We start from the raw sequence: 17,971 nt of genomic DNA, 5'->3' as shown, positions 1-17,971 counted from the left end.
ATGAGGGTCAAAGGGCTGGGGCCGGGAGTTTTCAGAAACTGGCCCTCCTGCTAACCCCAGGGGGTTAACAGTGTCCCCCAAGTTATCAAACAGGACACGATTGAACCATTGTACTTTTATTCACATCCTGTATTTTGGCATTTTCCAGAGAAGGACAGGGGAGAGACAGGGTGGGGAAAAGACTGAGGCAGGAGGGTGAGGGGGGTCCCCATTTCCCTTATGTCCCTCCTTGCCCGACCACACGGGGAGCAAACACGAAGTGGGGAGGGGAGGCACAGAAGCCCCCTCCCGTGGAAGAGGCTGCACAAAGCTACACCCACACCACACACACAAACAAGCCCGCTCCACGCCACGCCGGCAGGATCACAGAGAAGCAGAGCACTATGGGGTCAAGGGCAGGAAAGCTACAGTCTCCTCACAGACAGGCAGCCGGCCCCTCCTGTCCCCTTCCTGCTCTGTCCCCAAAGTCTCCCGAGCGCCCCCCGCTTTGCTTGGCCATTCTCCCATGGCCACTAGCTTCTTCCCTGCTGCCGGGGACGAAAAGAAAAAGGGTAACAGAGCAGGGGGGCACCCGACCCTCATGCTGGGTGGTCTGTCCCCCGCCCTCAGTGGTAAGGGCTCAGGGCAGGCTCTTAGCTGGCCACTCTCTGGTAGAAGTAGATGTAGCCCAGGTCCTTGGGCGGCTTCTCAGAGGCACACACTTTCTGGTCATTGTAGATCACCCATCTGGGGAAGGGGGTGGGGGGAAAGGATGAACAACCCGGGCATTCGCAACTCAAGTCTCTCTGACGTGGCCCCTGGAGTTGACCCTGGTGACTCTGGGGCAAAGGCTCCCAACATTCTCTGCCTCGGTCCCCAAACCCACAGTCCAGCTGCCACCTGTCTCAAGGGAACGTCCTAATCTCACAGGGTCATTCCTACTCTACTCGGTGTCTTCAGACCCTGTGGTATCTTTACAGCCACCTGCACCCATTCCTCTTAGGTAGGCATCAGCAAGCTTTGTCTGTCAAGGGCCAGACAGGAAATGTTTCAGGTTTTGCAGGCCATCCGGTCTGACACAACTACTCAGCCTGCCTGTTGCAGCGTGAAAAGAGCCACAGGCAATACATAAACGAGTAAGTGTGGCCATGCTTGTAAAAACGTTATTTATAAAAGCAAGTGGCGGGATTCAGCCCTTGGGCCCTAGGTTTGCCCATCTCTGCCGTCAGGCTTTCTGCCAATTTCTGGTGAATTTGCGCCACCACCAGGCAATGCCTTATTGTCCCTCACAAATATTCTAGGACTTCCAGGATGCCCCTCCCCACCCCCAGAAACACTGTCCCATTCAAAAGGCACGTGCTGTCCCCTCACCTGCCTTCCTTCTTGACGTGGCATACGTAGTGACCACACATGGTTGAGGTGCCCATGTGACTAATGAAGGCGAAGAGCTGATACTCTAGGGAGGGAGGGGCAGGGGAGGAGACAGTGAGGGCGGATGCACCCAGCAGCTCACACCCAGGACGGGATTTCAGGGAATGTGGATCAGCCCCCGCCCGTCCTGGTTCCCCGGGACACTCACTTCCAGGACCGTCCCGGACCTTAGGTCCCACCGGTATGGACTCGGAGATGGAGTCAGCAGCTGAGCGGCCCTCGGAGATGTCCATGGCAGCTTCCGCGTCCAGGTCGTCTATGTGACTGAAGATCCAGTCCACAGCCCGTTCTAAACTATTATTCTGGGAGAGGAGGGAAGCGTTACTTTTTATTTTTTAGCAAAGTCAGGGTCAAGAAAGCCCCCAGTGAAGGCCTTTGCTCCCTTATCACAGCCGCTAAAGGGCAGAGCCCCAGACTGGCCGTACCACACAGGTCATCCTCGGTCTTGCTCACGAGGGATGGAACCTCGCTCCCACCCGCTTCTTCCCACAGGTCCCGCCCTCATCTGGGGACGCCCATACCGTGGCCCGCAGGGCTTTCAGGGCCTGGTCCCGGGAGAAGCCCATGGAGACGATGGTGGTCACACAGTCCTCTGGCGGGGGGTCAGCTGCTGCGCTTGTGGAGCCGGGCCCACTGGAGCCAGGCAGGATGAGGGGGTTTGCAAAATCTGTGGATGTGAAGGGGTTGAAGTGTTTGCGGGAGGGTGCTGGCCCTGCCTGCTCACCACCCCCCAGCTCCCCAGCTCTGCTTACCCGGGTCATCCATGTGCGACATGACCCAGTTCATGGCGGCCTCGGCCCCGCTGTTGCCCGTGTAGTAGACTGCTTTGCGGCAGGCGTCCATCGGGAAGCCCATCTCCACCAGCTGGATGATGACCGATTCATCCAACATGGGCGCTGTTGGCGGAGAAGCGCAGGCACAGGGGCCTGACTCCTTGGGCCACTCCCTGCCCCTCCTCGCTCCCACAGTCCACCCCCAGCCCTCTTCCAGCCACCCGTTCCATGTGTTTTTCCTCCATGGCCTGGCACCTTATTCCAGAACTAAAATGACAAAACGACATCACGTGTGGCCAGCAGTATCCTCAAGGTACAGAACTGAGGCTAGAGGTCCCCCGGGGAGCCCCTTCCTTGCCCATTCTCTCAGAACAGGCCGTTTCTGGAGTATGATAACCTGCCCCCGCCCCCTACCCAACTCGAGGTGAACGAGGGCAGAGGCCATTAGCCAGCCACACAGAGGATGTGGCTGGGGGTGCTCTATTGGTCCTCACGTCCATCAAGAGGGCAGAGGAAATTTGAAAGGGAGGACAGGAGAAACACAATGGACAGGGACAAGGGGAGGCAGGCAGAGAAGACCCCCATCAGCAAGGGAAAGAGACAGGCAGGAAGAAGAGTCACTAACATGTCGGAGAGGAGAAGTGAGGGGAGCAGAAGGAGTCTTCGTCTTCGTTGCCATAGAAACCAAGGCTACCTTTGGGCTCATCCGGAGTGACCAGGGGTGGGGCAATGTCGGGCAGCTCCTCCTCTCCAGGCTGCAGCCCTGTGCCCCTCAGCTGGGAGATGTCTAGCTCCTCTGGCATCTCGATGGATACATCTGCAAGTGGAACAGCAGGACAGAGGTCACCTCAGCAGCTCCCCGAGGCCCTCTGGGTATAAGCACTCCAGGAATCTCAAGCCCCTGCCCCCATCCTGCTCTGTAGTAAGATGCTGCTCAGAGCAGGACCCATTGCAGGGTTCTCAGTGTAATAAAAAGCATCAGGGGCCGGGGTTCAGGAGACCAGGATTCCAGTCCTGGATCTACCACCAATGAGCCACGAGCCAGGACGGCGCCTCCGAACGCGCCGCAGAATGATTCTATACTTCCGTGGGGCTCGACTTATCTAGGAAATGAAGTTAATTCTGCAGTTGGCAAAGTCATCAGGGGCCTGTAAGGCCCGTGAAAAACTGTTTCAAGGTTATCAAAATGAAAGCATCTTACCAATTATATAAAACTATGAAGGTAACTTTCGGTTTTAGGTCATAACTATGAAATCGAAGAAGTGTTCAACAACAAGATCCTACTGTACAGCACAGCAAACTGTATTCAATATCTTATGATAAACCATAATGGAAAAGAACATGAAAAAAAAGGAATGTGTATATATAACTGAATCACCTTGCTGTACAGCAGTAATTAACACAACGTTGTAAATCAACTACACTTCAATTAAAAAATGTAGTGAAAAAAGTAAAAAATCAAAGAAGTCTTAATATTTTTAGTCAGCGCTTTTCAAACTAGACACATTTTGAAACATCTAAGGTAATGTTTCCCCTTTCGGAGGGAAGCTGGAGAAGCATTAGTTTACGTGTTAAGGCCCCTTCTTTTTCTAGCGCTTTCTGCTTAGCCTCCCTTGCTCGTCCCAGCCACCATACCCAGTTTCTTGGGCACCCAGTCTAAGCCGAAGGTGAACTTCTTGATCTGGATGACCAGGTAGTCAGGGAATGAGGCAAATCGCGTGGTCCTAGGGAAGAGAGAACGTCCTGGTACCCAGAGAACCTCTCCTGAAAGCCCCACCCCGGGTTCAGCCTGTCATGGATAGAAGCCCTAACAGCCCAGAAGACACTCCATATTCTTTTCTTGCCCTGGTCAGGCATGAAGAGCATCTGTAGACACGGAGAAGCAGAAGCCGGGGAAGTGAGGGGGCGGGGGGGGCGGGGGGCGTCTAGCGGGCGTGGATTTCATGGCTGAAATCCCGGCAACCAGAGACGCTTTCACATCTCAAGTTCATGCCCAATGATGGGTTAGCAAAGAGTAAGATCATATACTGGAAGTTTCAATTCTGTCCACGACTGTCACTGAGTGCCTGTGCTTTGCCGGGATCGGGGAAGTGAGCGGAGAGAGGCTGCCCTGGAAACTGATTCCATCCCAAGAGAGACGAGGGACTGGTAGGGGCAGGTCAAGGTAGCGTGTCGCAATTATCCGAGTCCCCTCCTGCTGGGGCCTCCTGGACCGGGGCACCAGCCTCAACTGACACAAGTCTGAGATTATGACCACAAAGGGACTCGAGAATGCAAAAAAAAGGCTGACAGCATCTTTGGGTTTACACTGACACGGGCCCAGACCCACAGGACTTACTTTACGGCTACTGATTTGGCCTGGAGGGCCGTGCTCCAGAAGTCATCTACCTGCTCGGGGGCCCCATAGGCCTCCAGGCAGGAACTGAAGGGCACCTGGGCCCGAACAAGTTCTGGCAGTGGCAGCTTCTCCTCTTCGGCTTGCCGCTTCTTCTCCTCATACTCCAGGAGCTCCTCTGGTGACAGAATCAGTGGGTGGGTCCTTCAGAGGGGGCTGCCTCTTTCCCCCCTGAGCCTCTCCCTACTGGCGCTGCATCCACGACAACCTCAGCTCCTCCACCTCTCCAAACCTACCGGACACACGTCCGTCTGTGATCTTGCCTCTTTCTCAACACAGCTCTGCTGACCAGTTGCAGGCAAGGTTAATCCCACCTGCCCCCAACAGCCCCGCCTCGGCCCTCTGGCCGCGGAGCAGGGCGGACCACGGGCTCTGCTTCTGTAAGGCACCTAAGCACTGCTCCCAGGCCTCAGCCTCCGCCTCCAGGCCCCGCTGGGAGAGCAGAGTGCCCACCTTTGTTCAGGGCCGCGTCCATGGGCACAGGCAGCTGCATGATGTAGTCCACTCGCTGGGTGTACTTCACCTTCTCCGTTGCCAGGCACTTGATCTTTTCTTCCACCAGGAAGCGGAACACTTCATTAGGATTTTCAGAGCTCCGGCAATTCCTCTATGGGGAAGAGGCAGGGTGGGGAGGTCTGGGCAGCCAGGCACTGGGATGGGAGCCTAAAAGAGTCACTGGCGGGTCAGGGAGAGAGGGGAGTGGAAGAGAGACAACCACGAAGAGGGGCAGGGATGCCAGAGCAGAGCAGAAGCCTTCCCTAATCAACCCCGCCAGTTCTGGCCCATCCGGACACGGTGGGACTACGTGGCGAAGTGTCTGTACTTTCTAAGTGCTAAGCAACCGCCTATCGTTTTCTTTGGGTGCATCCTTCATTAGGCTGCAAGCCCAGCGACTGTGAGGGTCGCTCCTTTGCTGCGCTTCTCAGGTGCAGCCGCTCCTCGCAGGGAAAGCTCAGGGCGTGTAGGCTGTGGGGTCCCGGGGCTGGGAGTGGGTTAGGGCTGATAGGAAAGAATGGGCAGCAAGGAGAAGGGAGGGACCTGAATCGCAGGCAGACAGCAGGTGTGTGAAGAGCGCCCTCACCTCCACCATGTTGATAAGGTGAAGGAAGAATTCTTGGGCATCCTGCTGCCGGTTGGTGGAGAACTCAGGGTGACCCTTGCCAATGAGGGCCTTGAACATCCGAGGGGCGATGCCATCTTGGACGTCCTAGGCAGAGCCAGGGCGGCGATTCAGCTGGGGCCCGAGAGGCCACCAAGTGGCCTTCTTTAGACACCTCCCGGATCTCAGTTTGCCCACAATTCCAGAGCCTGAAAGGGATGGAGGCCCAGACTCACCTTCTGTTCCGGCACCTGCTCCCCGTCGCCCGACTCTGCTGCTGGCTTGGAATACTCTCCCGAGAGAAGGCCATGGCCCAGCTTGGCCCTGCGTTGACATCCAAGAGAACCACTCAGCTTCCATCTGACACCCATCTACACCTCATTCTCCCCAACTCAACCCCTGCTCAAAGCCCCCTTAGACAACTCCCTTAAATGTGAAAAACCTTAGATTCCATGGGAATCCAACTCCAGGCAGACAGCGTGCCCAGCAGGCAGTCATCTGAGAGCCTCTAGCCGGCCGGGGGCTGAACTGCCTCTAGCCGGCCAGGGGCTGAACTGCCTCTAGCCGGCCGGGGGCTGAACTGCCTCTAGCCGGCCGGGGGCTGAACTGCCTCTAGCCGGCCGGGGGCTGAACTGCCTCTAGCTGGCCAGGGGCTGAACTGCTGTCCACTCCAGGGGGTCATGGAGGAGCGAGAAGGCGCACAGGACTGGCTACATACACCTGGGTGCTGAAGTCCTGGGTCGGGTCCGTCGGGGCGTTCTGGAAGATCTTCTCCAGCTTATCCACATATCTGAGAGCAAAGGGAAGGGTCATTGGAGGGGCTTTGGTCCAGCCCCAGAGGAAAAGGGAAGGGAGTAATTATCTACCAGCTCAGGGAACAGGTTCCCTCCAGAGCGGGGAGGCACGCAGTTGACCCTTGGGGTCCACTTCTTTCCAGCAACCTGCCCTCCCTCCCATTTCCAACTTGGTCGGCATGCAGGGCACTCCAGCCCCGTCCCTGACAGAGAGTCGGGGGAAGGGAGAAGACAGCCCAGGAGAAGGATAAATACGGTTCATATTCTTTGAACAGAATGTGTCAATGTGTTCTAAGTTTTCACGTGTGTACCAGGCCTTCCCAATTAGACACTCACTTATGCTGAGAACCTGCCTTTCTTCTATCGTCAAGTCCCTAGCCCTCCCCATCCCCAAATGCTCCATGTACCTGTTAGGTGCTCACCTGATGTCACTGGCCTAAAATAAAGACCACCTGCTCGCCCTTGAGTCAGTCAGGAGGCCTCGGGGGGCCCTGGGGTTGGGCGTCTGGCCCCACCAGTGGGTTTGTGTGTGGCCGGGTTGACAGTGATGCAGCCCTAGAACCTGCTCCCCTCGCAGTGTACCAGGAGCTAAGACTGAGCTAGAACAGAGGGTCTGAGGGCAGCCAAAGGAGGGTGCCTGGAGGCTGGCTGCCAGGGGAGGAGCGGGCGTCATGGGCGCAGAGCCCGGGGGCCGGCCTGGGGGAGAGGGCAGCACTCACTTCCTCTGGAAGTCGGGGATGCTGAAGAGCACCTGGACCACCGAGTTGAGGTAGCAGCTGTTGCCCAAGTTGCGGATGCCTGTGTAGCCGGGCCCGAACAGGGGCTTGAGCGGCACCCCCGACTCCTGGATCAGCTCCCACTCGCCGATGCGCTGGTTCATGTCTATCTCCAACTCCGTCATCGTCTTGTCCGTCTGCACAGGAAGGGGCACCTCAGACAGGCTAAGGAACGCAGCCCTGCGTCTTTTCCGTTCTCTCACTTGGTCTAGGACGAGAGCCAGCTGGAGCCTGGAATGTGCTGAATTACGGGCTCTGACACGGGAGGCCCATTGGGTATCCTCCAGTGCAAGTTCCGGAAGGCCACAGGCAACTGTCCCAGGGGCCCGTTAGGCAGCAGGCCTCTGCCCAAATGAGGGGATGAAACGAACTCAACTCCCCCGAGCTAAAGCGTTCATCCATGCTGAAGTCACCCCTTCTCACCCTCAGATCACCCAAGCATCACTTCCTCAGGGCCATTTCCTCCATTCCCTGGACTAGGCGGCCCCCTGGAAACTCCTGCACACCCTCCACAGTCTGCAGTAACTCCCGTATCTGCGTGAGCATCTGATCAATGCCTGCCTCTTATCTGGAATAGAAGCCTATGAGAGCGAGGACCACCCCGTCTCATTTGCAGTGACCAGCACATAGCAGGGGCTCAGGAGTAGTCAGTGAATGATGAAACGATTCTAGAAGCTGAAGGGGTCTCACCTTCTGCATCTTCAGCATGTCGATACCAAAGTGGGACAGGTGCTCGGCCAGGTTGGGGTCCAGGACCATGTCATCCTCGTCGTATGAGTACACATCTAGCATTGGAAGCAGCAGCAGCGTCAGAGGGGGCGGCTCAGGCCCAGCCTGACCACCGACCCCACCCCCTGCCCTGAGGGGCCTCGGTGGGACAGAAGGACGAGCCGTGAGGGTAACGCTCTTGGCACCCTCGAGCATCAGTGAGGCCGTAAGCCCTTCTGGGACTGGCTGTCCGGGAAGATGGGGTGAAACAGGACAAGGGTTGGAATTCCTTGTGCCTCCACCCTACAGGTAAGGTTCTAGAGTGAGATGGGTTTGAAAGAATACTCACTAAGAGACAACGATGGTGACCCCTAGGAAGGGGACTGAGATTTGGGGGTTAACTGAAAATTCAGTTTTACTGCAATATTTTCATCGTTTATCAAGAGAACAAACTGGCGTCTTGTTCGTGTCACGTGAGATGAGTTAAGGGTTAAGACCCAGCGATTTCCGCGTGGAGGTGGTCGGCGGGGGGGGGGGGGGTTAGTACCAGCTCCGTCAGGTGTGATGGTGCCCAGCTTGACGGCTAGCGGGTAGCCCGTCTCCCTGTAGTGCTCCACGGCGTGGTTGTTGCCCCCGCTGCCGTCGAAGTAGCGCCGGCCACAGAGGATGGAGCCATCGGTCAGGTTGAGCCACAGGTTCTCCCTCATGTCGCACTTGGAGCACTTCCAGCCACTAACCCCGGGAGAAGAAAATTAGCCGAAATATGGGTCAGGGGGTTATGGGAGAGGTGGGTCCCCCGCTGGTCCAAGACCTCTCTCTTCTGCTCTCCTCTGGAGATGCCCTCACTTAGCTCAGCTCCCCCAGGTCTCCCTCCTTAGCCTGCTCCCGACCCTCTCTCCCACCAGACCCCCAGGAGGGTGGCCTCTTGGCCCCAGCTCTGGGGGCTGCACCCCGAGGTGGAGGGGCCAGGCCTCACCAGGGAGGGATTCGAGCAGGGCTGTCCAGCTGCTTGACGTTGAAGGCATGCTTAGACACCTGCCGTACTTCCCCATCCCAGGCCTGCACCTCCTGCTTGCGGGAGGCTGAGTCGGCCGACAGTAGGGCCTCCACCGCACTGGTCACCTGGGGGAAGCAGAGGGTGAGAGACAGGACCCAGCCCATAGCCCCACGTGCCCCTCCAGCCCCGTGGTCTTCAGCTTTCTCGGGCCTTGCCCACGACATCACTGCTCTGGCCCCGCCTGCCCTAGAATCTTCGGTAGGGCAGGAAGGTATTCATACCCGATCTCTGACAATGTCAGGCAGTCCCCCCAACCCATCCCGGGCTATCTCCAGGTAATCCGGCAAAATGACGATTTTTACATCCTCATCGTATTCATACTTCTCCTCGTTGAGCTCAAACCCGCCTTCGACACCTGGTAAGACAGGGAAGAAGAGAGGGGGTAGGACCACCACCACAGGTCAACACCCCTCCTCTGAGACAGCACTTCACCTTGTCCCTTCCAGGGCTTCAGGGCCACGGATCAGGCCCATCCTTCGGGGGCTTTCCTAGTACCTCTGAGAGCAGGAATGGCCAGCTCAGGGAGGAGAACAGGACGGCCGTGATGCTCACCGATAGCCAGACGGGTGGGCTTCTTGCGGGGAGGGTCTCCAGTGCCTGCAGTTGTGTCTTCCTCTTTCTGCAACGAGGCAGGAAGGGCAGCGTCAGCCATGAGCACCAAGGAAGGTACAAATGAGGAGGATGGACGGGATGGAGTGGGCTAATCTCGGAAGACAAAGGAGCTAAAAAACACACGTGCTGGGTTTTAATGACACCAACAGAAATAGGTGAGGGGGAAACTGAGGCCTGCGGGAGGTCAGGATGGAACAGACAGATTCAATACGGGGGCCCAGTGGGATGTGCCCGAATGTCCTCAGGCCTCGCCTACCGGGCGCCGGGTCCGCCGGAGGTGCAGGTACACTCGCTGGCCGGTCTTGTTGAAATGTCTCTCCACATACTGTTTCCCAAAACCCAGGAATGTGTTCATGCAGATGTAGAGGCCACCCTCAGACTCCTGCAGGACAAGAGGCAGGGGAGGGAACACAGGCAGGATGAAGCCTGGCCAGGGGAGACCAAGACCTGGAGTCAGAAACTGCTGGTTTCCGGAAGCAAGATCTGTCCTCAAGCACCGTGTGGCTTGTGGCGAGTCACTTAGCCTTCTAGGACCTGGCACCTGGCTAAGGGTCTCCCCATCCTCCTGTGACTTTGATAACAACCCACAAGGACACTGGGGCTGAGCAACACCTATCAGTCACCATTCCTCTTCCTTCTTGCTTCTTCTTGGGAGCCCTCTGGTATACTGCAGAGAACTCCCTTTACCTCTTTCCTGGAGCCCAGAGATCCGGAGAGTGAACGGGGATCAACTACCATAGACTTGGAAAGACCTCCATGTCAGACACTGAACCTAATCTAGGGACACCATGACCAACCCCACCCGACCTCCAAGATTCAGCAAACCTTCCAGAGCGGAGGAGCACAGATGCCAGCACCTGAACAAGACACCTAAGCCCGAGCTCGCCAGCAAGGCCAGACCTTTCCCTTCCCTCACTCTACTAGGCAGTCGATCCCTGGTCCACACTGGTCTCCTCCTTCCTTGCCTGCTGAGGTCTGGCTCCAGGAGAACAATGCCTTGCTTGGGGCTCACAGCTGAACTGGGACCCAGTCTGGTAAGGACATGAAGTCCAGCATTCTCCAGTCACCGCCCTGATGCTTCGCCCCTCCCGCCCCCGACCAATAACCAAATCCCCACTGAAGTCCCATCAACCTCCAACCTCAAAGCCATCCTCTTTCTAGAACCATCTATCAACACCTTCTGAGACAAGAACACACATGACCCAGGAAGAAAACAGGGAAAGACAAGTGTCCACTGTAAATCACAGCTGAGGAGGGAAGACGGGCTTTCCCCAAACTGAGCAAGTCCACCCGCGCCCTTGTGAAGAGAGTGATGGAGAAGGAGGAAATTGGACAAGAGTCTTCCCTCAGATCCAAGCAACAACAGGCATCTTCTTCCTGGAATTAAAGCCTCAGTGGCCTTGAAAAATTCTCTGCTGTGAGTTAAAAATAGGGCACCAGGGGCTTCCCTGGTGGCGCAGTGGTTGAGAGTCCTCCTGCCGATGCAGGGGACACGGGTTCGTGCCCCGGTCTGGGAAGATCCCACATGCCGCGGAGCGGTTGGGCCCGTGAGCCATGGCCGCTGAGCCTGCACGTCCGGAGCCTGTGCTCCGCAACGGGAGAGGCCACAACAGTGAGAGGCCTGCGTACCGCAAAAAAAAAAAAAAAAAAAAAAAAAAAATAGGGCACCGCACCGCAGTTCTCAGTCCCATAGATTGCTCTGTACCACTCCCTAGAACAGTGTGGGTTATAACGTTCATGAACAAATACAGCATTTCTCATCACGGAGGTCATATAAGCTTTTTCTACCATGAACCCAATTTGAAGATAATCAAATATGCCAGAAGTTGGTTAGCAAAGCCAACCAATGGAGATCTCCTGACTTGGGGTGAGAGAAGGAAAGTGTAATGAGATTACAAAAGCCCCTTTTGGATTGTTCAAACCATTACTAAGGAGAGGGACAGGCGTGTAGAGAAGGAGCCACTGTAGGTAATTGAAAGAAGGGAGACTTCTACCATCTGTTGATAATTGAGGAAAAAACCTTTCCCTCCTGAGAAAGACAGTGCTTCACCAATGCATGCACTTGATAAGACTGGGAGGCCTGTGGGAGCTCTGCAGTGATTAAACTCCTATGTTGCAAAGAGAAGACGCTGACTCCACCAAAGATTGGGAACCCTGGAGCTCTGCTCTGAGCAGCCGTCCTCTTTTAGCTCTGCCAAAGCCAGACTTCAGAGAAGCAGCACATTGTCTGGGGCCCAGATCAAAGCCTAGCAAACCAAGCAACCTACAAATCACAGTGATGATCCTGAACTGGGCCTCAGATCACGCTGCTATCCCCAGCACTGGCGATGCATTAATGAAGCCTTTCCACTCTGACTTGCAGTTTTCCCGGCCATGAGCTGGTCTGGCTGAACACCCTGGGCAGGGCCCAGCAGCGGCTTGAGGGAGGGGTGGTGAGGGGGGCGGATCCCAGCCAGGCTGCTGCCCTCTCAGTTCAGGCTCTGGCCTAGCTGGAGGCTTGTGTCTGCCTCAGGGTGTCACAGGAAGGCAGAACTGCAGGAAGGGAGGGAGGTACCGGGTGGAGCCTGCAAAACGTGAAGCACGGTGTGGGCGGCGGCTTTGCCTAACTAGTCAGGAGTGGGAGCGGGATGGGAAAGGGGCCTTAGCACCCAACACGAAAGAAACCACCTCTCTGGGAATACTTTCAAAAGGGTTCCCTCTGCTCTCTGTGATGGGCGGGAGAAAGAGAGAGGTTTGCGGCCATAATTCACCTCAAAGGAGAAACAACTAGGGCTTTCCTCTCCTCTTTCCTCCTCTCCCTACCACCAATGACCCACCTCCCCGGCCCCTGTCCATATTAACCATGGGTGGAGGCTCTCTAACTCTGCCTTTTTCAGAACCGGGTTTCTTCAAGGCCACTTCCAGACTACTAGTCGCCTGGGAACTGCAGTCCCCACCCTCCTACCCCAACCCGGGCCCAGAACTGTGTGCGGGGGTTGCACCATCCCTCCCACACGAGACTACAAAACCCGGAGAGCCATGCGCGATAGGCAAGGCCAACTCCCAGGCTTTCGCAGGGGCCCACATGGGAGATGTAGTCTGGCAACTGGGTTGCGCCTCTGGCTTAGAACGGTAACGAAGGGAGTGAGCGACTACAATCCCCACAGTGCTCCACGAGACCGGGTGCGGGTGAGGCGGGCGCGGTGGCTTCCGGGGGCGGTAGTCACACGACAGCTCCCGCGAATTCGAAGCAACGGCAGGGGTAGCGTGGGAGACTACAAGTCCCATGGTGCACCGCAGGGAGGCGGTGGCCCAAGACTTGCAGGCCCCGGCGGAATGACCAGGGCGATGGAAGGAAGTCGTGCTCGCTGCGGCCGTGGGGAATGGGCTTACCGGTGTGTCGAAGGAGAAGGCGCACTCGTCTTTGTGGACCCTGTCTCCAGCCTTGGGGACCCGGATAGTCGGTAATACTGACAGCAGCGCCTCCTCACTCAGCTCCGCCATGACACCGGCAGCAGCTCCTCGACACACAGCGGCTCCCACCGCTTCTAGTCCCCCACCCCCTACCCTTTAGTCCAATGAGCGCCACTCGTTAGGCGCATGCGCTGAAGGAAAGACAGGCGAGAATGGCAGTTGGACGGAGCCTGCCCGCTAGTGCTCCGCCCTCTGCCCGGCTCTTGACTATCGCCAATGAAAAGCGCTTCTAATGCAATCGATGCTCGGAAGAGCCAATCCCACTCCTCCAGGTTAGAGCGCACGTAGAGCAGTGAGATGGGTCCCGGAGTTTTGGCTGCTGGGACTCCGGTACCCTACAATCCATTAGTGTGCTGTCTATTGAAGAGCAGAAACTGACGGTGGTTTAAACCAGTCAATCCCAGAAACTTTCCTGGGGACCTGTCCAATGGGAAAATAGAAAGGCAGTTGTAGTATTGATATTTGAAAAGGGGCTGTCCAATGAGGCGGGGTTTGAGAGTTAGTGTCGAGTGATTGCTAACTCCGTCGACCAATAAAGATTACGATCTCTTTGGCCTCAGAAAAATCTTCATAACTCCGTCTCCAGCTGGATATGTACATAATAATTCATGATTCTATTTTTTAATAAAATCATTTGATTTCGAAACTGAAGGTCTCAAAAGCGAAAACTGGCATTCTGCAAAGTCTTACGACAGACAGCTCGCAGCCCGAACAAAAGTCCCTCTATCGAGGAGGCGTCACCCCTGGCAAGTCAAGCCGTCGTCCATTGGCCCCACCGTCCCCATGATAGACGTCCTCCCAGCCCAATGGCTTCCTGCACTGGAGGCGGGTCTCACATAGCGGACCTATAGGAACCAGGGTCGACTCAGCCAATAGGGTCAAGGCAGGGGCGTGGCGGGAAGTTTGAAACTTAGCTTCGGGAGTTGAGGATCGAGCTGTTTTGCATCCAAAGCTGGAACTGGGGCCCGGTAAGTGATGTGAATAAATTAGTGAATAAGTTAGCGGGCCCCGGAGGCCCAGAAGGAGCTGCCTTGTTGTCTGTATCGGTCATCATCCCCTCTGAGACCTCTGGCCCGGCGGCCAGGCGCTTCCTCAGCGGGGAACTGGGGAAGTTCGGGTGGTCTGGAGTCAGAGGGCGAACGTGGTCGCGGTAGGGACTGAGACCTGAGTCACTTCTCACAGGCATCCCTTCCTCGCCCGGGCCGGGCCCTGCCCCCTCCCATTTCTCCTGCTTGAGATGGGCTCAGCCAAGAGCGTCCCAGTCACTCCAGCGCGGCCTCCGCCTCACAACAAGCTGCTGGCTCGCGTGGCGGACCCCCGTTCACCCAGCGCCGGCATCCTGCGCACTCCCATCCAGGTACTCAGGATCGGGGTGGGGGAGGCAGCGAAACTGTCTGAATTTGGGGGCCTCTGCCTAACCTGATTCTGAGAGCGCTCACTCCCCGCCACCACCCCCCGCCTTATTTTCCACATTCTCAATCCCGGTGAAGTAGGCTGGGTGTCTGAGGGCCTTGGCAATTCTCGTCTGGAGTGTGGACCTGAGGCTGGAGACCTGGCGGGGAAGAGTGAGGGCCCAGACTTGTTCTAGCCTTTGGTCCTGACAGGTAGAGAGCTCTCCTCAGCCAAACCTGCCAGCAGGGGAGCAGCTGGAGGGCCCTAAGCAGTCCCAGGACTCAGATCCCCGCTCTCCTACCCTTGGCATTGCACGGACACCTATGAAGACCAGCGGAGGTAAGTGTTGGGCCCAGGGAATCCTGGTAACGCTGTCACCTGGCATCCTTGGGTGACAGCATTATCAGAAGGGGCCTCCATCCTCCTGCTTTGAACCCATGTCACTCTTTTTTTTTTTTTTTCCGGTACGCGGGCCTCTCACTGTTGTGGTCTCTCCCGTTGCGGAGCACAGGCTCCGGATGCGCAGGCTCAGCGGCCATGGCTCACGGGCCCAGCCGCTCCGCGGCATGTGGGATCCTCCCGGACCGGGGCACGAACCCGTGTCCCCTGCATCGGCAGGCGGACTCTCAACCACTGCGCCACCACGGAAGCCCCCATGTCACTCTTTTCTCAACACTTTGCTCCCTCTCACCAACTTCTCTCTTCCCAGTCCCTCACCCACCAGGGCGTGACTCCTAAGGCTCATGTATCTTGTCCTCCTTGCTGAATGCTTTGTAACAGAGGGTCACTATCTCACCTCACTTCTCCCCCCCATAGAGCCCCCAAGCCCACTGGTGAAACAGCTGAGTGACGTATTTGAGACCGAAGACCCCAAATTAAATCTTCCCCCAGAGCCTGTTCTGCCCCTAGAGACACCTTCATCTTCTCCACTGGACTTGCCTCTGGGCACCCAGTTTTCCCTTGAGGATCAGATGTCACCTTGGAGCCAGACTGAACTCCCCTCCAGGCAGGTGTTTTCCAAGGAGGAAATAGGACATGCCTCAGAAACCGCTATGGCCAGCCAGGACTCAGACAAGCCCTCGAGAGACCCCGAGACTCCTTGGTCTTCAGGTACAGAATCTAAGGGCAAGGTATGGGGTAGAGAAATTGGGAGAACACTCTGGGATAATGTCCATGAATGGATGGAGGAGAAATAAACTGTAAACCCCTAATCTTGGCTCCTTGTTTTAACTCCTTACCAACTCTAGGTTCTAAGTGCAGCAGATGGAAAGCAAACAGCAAGGTGCTAGGGAGATCTCCTCTCACCATCCTGCAGGATGACAACTCCCCTGGGACTCTGACACCACGACAGGTAAAGGGGGAGAGGGTGAAAGCTATTACTAGGAAATCCAACGTAAAGATGGGAGCCCTATTCCCCTATCTTCTCTCCCCTGAACAACCTCCCGCCCTCCCTCATCTTGCCCACTGCCTTTTGCAGGGAAAGCGGCCTTCTCCCCTGAGTGAAAATGTTAGGGAACTAAAGGAAGGGGCCGTTCTGGGAACTGGACGACTTCTGAAAACTGGAGGACGAGCATGGGAGCAAGGCCAGGGCCACGACAAGGAAAATCAGCACTTTCCTTTGGTAGAGAACTAGGGCACGCACGGCCCCAGCACTGGGACTCACCAGGGGCCTAGTGATATTCTGTGTCCTCTCACCCCTTCTTTCCCTGGGAGACTGGAAAGGCTCGTTTTCTTCAACTCCCCCTACACTACCAACTCTGGGACTGAGAGCTTCCTTGGCTTTCTTTGTGTTTTATGTGTTTCTGTATATTAAAGCAAGTGATTTTAAATGATTTTTTTTTTTATCGGAGTATAGTTGCTTTACAATGTTGTGTTAGTTTCTGCTGTACAGCAAAGTGAATCAGCTATACGTATACATATATCCCCTCTTTTTTGGATTTCCTTCCCATTTAAGTCACCACAGAGCACTGAGTAGAGTTCCCTGTGCTGTACAGTAGGTTCTCAGTTGTCTATTTTATGCATAGTAGTGTATATATGTCCATCCCAATCTCCCAATTCATCCCAGCCCCCGTTTGTGTCCATACATTTGTTCTCTATGTCTGTGTCTCTGTTTCTGCTTTGCAAATAGGTTCATCTGTACCATTTTTCTAGATTCCACATATATGTGTTAATATACGATTTTTGTTTTTCTCTTTCTGACTTACTTCACTCTGTATGACAGTCTCTAGGTCCATCCACATCTCTACAAATGACCCAGTTTCGTTCCTTTTTATGTCTGAGTAATATTCCACTGTGTATATGTACCACATCTTCTTTATCCAATCCTCTGTCGATGGGCATTTAGGTTGCTTCCATGACGTGGCTATTGTAAATAGTGCTGCAGTGAACATTGGGGTGCATGTGTCTGTTTGAATTATGGTTTTCTCAGGGTATATGCCCAGTAGTGGGATGGCTGGGTCATATGGTAGTTCTATTTGTAGTTTTTTAAGGAACCTCCATACTGTTCTCCATAGTGGCTGTATCAATTTACATTCCCACTTAAATGATGTTTTTAAGTGTTATACCTAAACCTTGCACTGGGTCTTTTGTATGCAGAAAGGCAGCCTGGGGCGGGGTGGGGCTTGTGTTCCACGGCCTGAGTGTCCCGCACTGACACCTCCAAGCCTCATTTACGCACCTCCCTTAAATCCTGGTGTTCCCCAGGGCACTGTCCTCGGCCCTTTCCTCTTGCTGTCCCTGGGTGTTCACTTCTAGGGCTTCATCTGTTACCCATCTGTATTCTGGTGACATCCAGGTCTCTCTACCTAACCCTGATCTTCATCCAGCTGCCCCAGAGGAACTTCAGAGCTTGTCTAAAGTTGAATTTGTGATCTTTCCCCCAGAGTTACTCGTCCTGCCCCATCCTCTCTCCGAGTGAACGGCAGCACCATCCGCCCAGTTGCCAAACCCTAACCTCGGCCATTACCTTGAATCCTTCCCTTTGAATAGCCCATAGCCTAGGCGCTGGTCACTTCCTCCTGGAGAGTCTGCATCTTTAATCCCTTCCCCACCCCTTCCCATCCCCCTCTGTCCTATCGCTCTTGCATTTCTTGCCACCTACCTCCTACCTTGTTTCCCTCCATTTCCTCCAGGCTCCCCTTCCTCCATTTCATCAACCGACATTGCCGCCAGGGCCATCTTCCCGAGGAGCATCGCTGATCACGTTACTACTCCACTCAAAACTCTTCAATCGTCCCGCATTGCCTGTAGGGTAAAGTCTAGACTTTTTAGCTTTTTTAGGCCTCTTACAATCTGATTCCTTCTCAGCACAGCCCTCCTGTACAAACACACACATATGCACCAAAGGCAGGCGGTGGGGAACCGTTGTGCACAGCCCCCCTCCCAGCCTCCTCCTCCTGCCCCAGCTCAGGCCCTGCCCATGAGGCTTGGGCTCCTGCCTCAACCTTCCTTTCTGCCCACAGCTCTCTGGTACCCAGCCTTTATCATTGCACATGTAATACGT

General features: G+C 55.5%; 2 protein-coding genes across 7 annotated transcripts; one reads left to right on the top strand and one right to left on the bottom strand.

The window, feature by feature from the left end:
• Window positions 1-100: 100 nt before the first annotated feature.
• USP5 (ubiquitin specific peptidase 5) lies at window positions 101-13,413 on the bottom strand. Of its 4 annotated transcripts, none has more exons than XM_067695576.1 (20): window positions 12,997-13,413; window positions 9,881-10,006; window positions 9,508-9,631; window positions 9,234-9,367; window positions 8,932-9,077; window positions 8,503-8,687; window positions 7,938-8,032; window positions 7,191-7,384; window positions 6,396-6,467; window positions 5,914-6,001; window positions 5,660-5,785; window positions 5,032-5,185; window positions 4,522-4,696; window positions 3,819-3,907; window positions 2,809-3,000; window positions 2,163-2,306; window positions 1,932-2,077; window positions 1,559-1,712; window positions 1,351-1,435; window positions 101-726 (listed from the first exon to the last, which is right to left on the bottom strand). In XM_067695576.1, the coding sequence occupies exons 1-20, from the start codon at window positions 13,105-13,107 to the stop codon at window positions 633-635; spliced, it is 2,634 nt and encodes an 877-aa protein (XP_067551677.1). In that variant the 5' UTR covers window positions 13,108-13,413; the 3' UTR covers window positions 101-632. The 4 variants fall into 4 exon arrangements, with proteins under 4 accessions (XP_067551677.1, XP_067551679.1, XP_067551678.1 ...); XM_067695578.1 differs by having other exon boundaries at window positions 2,878-3,000; window positions 12,997-13,412; XM_067695577.1 differs by having other exon boundaries at window positions 9,565-9,631; window positions 12,997-13,221.
• Window positions 13,414-13,937: 524 nt separating this feature from the next.
• Window positions 13,938-17,900, top strand: CDCA3 (cell division cycle associated 3). Of its 3 annotated transcripts, none has more exons than XM_067695590.1 (6): window positions 13,938-14,045; window positions 14,260-14,434; window positions 14,682-14,808; window positions 15,286-15,579; window positions 15,717-15,820; window positions 17,601-17,900. In XM_067695590.1, exons 2-6 carry the CDS (start codon window positions 14,315-14,317, stop codon window positions 17,721-17,723), a joined length of 768 nt encoding a protein of 255 aa, XP_067551691.1. In that variant the 5' UTR covers window positions 13,938-14,045; window positions 14,260-14,314; the 3' UTR covers window positions 17,724-17,900. The 3 variants fall into 3 exon arrangements, with proteins under 3 accessions (XP_067551691.1, XP_067551692.1, XP_067551690.1); XM_067695591.1 differs by lacking the exon at window positions 17,601-17,900 and adding an exon at window positions 15,947-16,301 and having other exon boundaries at window positions 15,361-15,579; XM_067695589.1 differs by lacking the exon at window positions 17,601-17,900 and adding an exon at window positions 15,947-16,301.
• The last annotated feature ends 71 nt before the right edge of the window (window positions 17,901-17,971 follow it).

This window comes from Pseudorca crassidens, chromosome 11 (genome assembly GCF_039906515.1).
Source record: "Pseudorca crassidens isolate mPseCra1 chromosome 11, mPseCra1.hap1, whole genome shotgun sequence".
Lineage (NCBI taxonomy): Eukaryota > Metazoa > Chordata > Mammalia > Artiodactyla > Delphinidae > Pseudorca > Pseudorca crassidens.
Note: the sequence above shows the minus strand (reverse complement) of the source record. Positions and strands in the feature narration are given on the sequence as shown.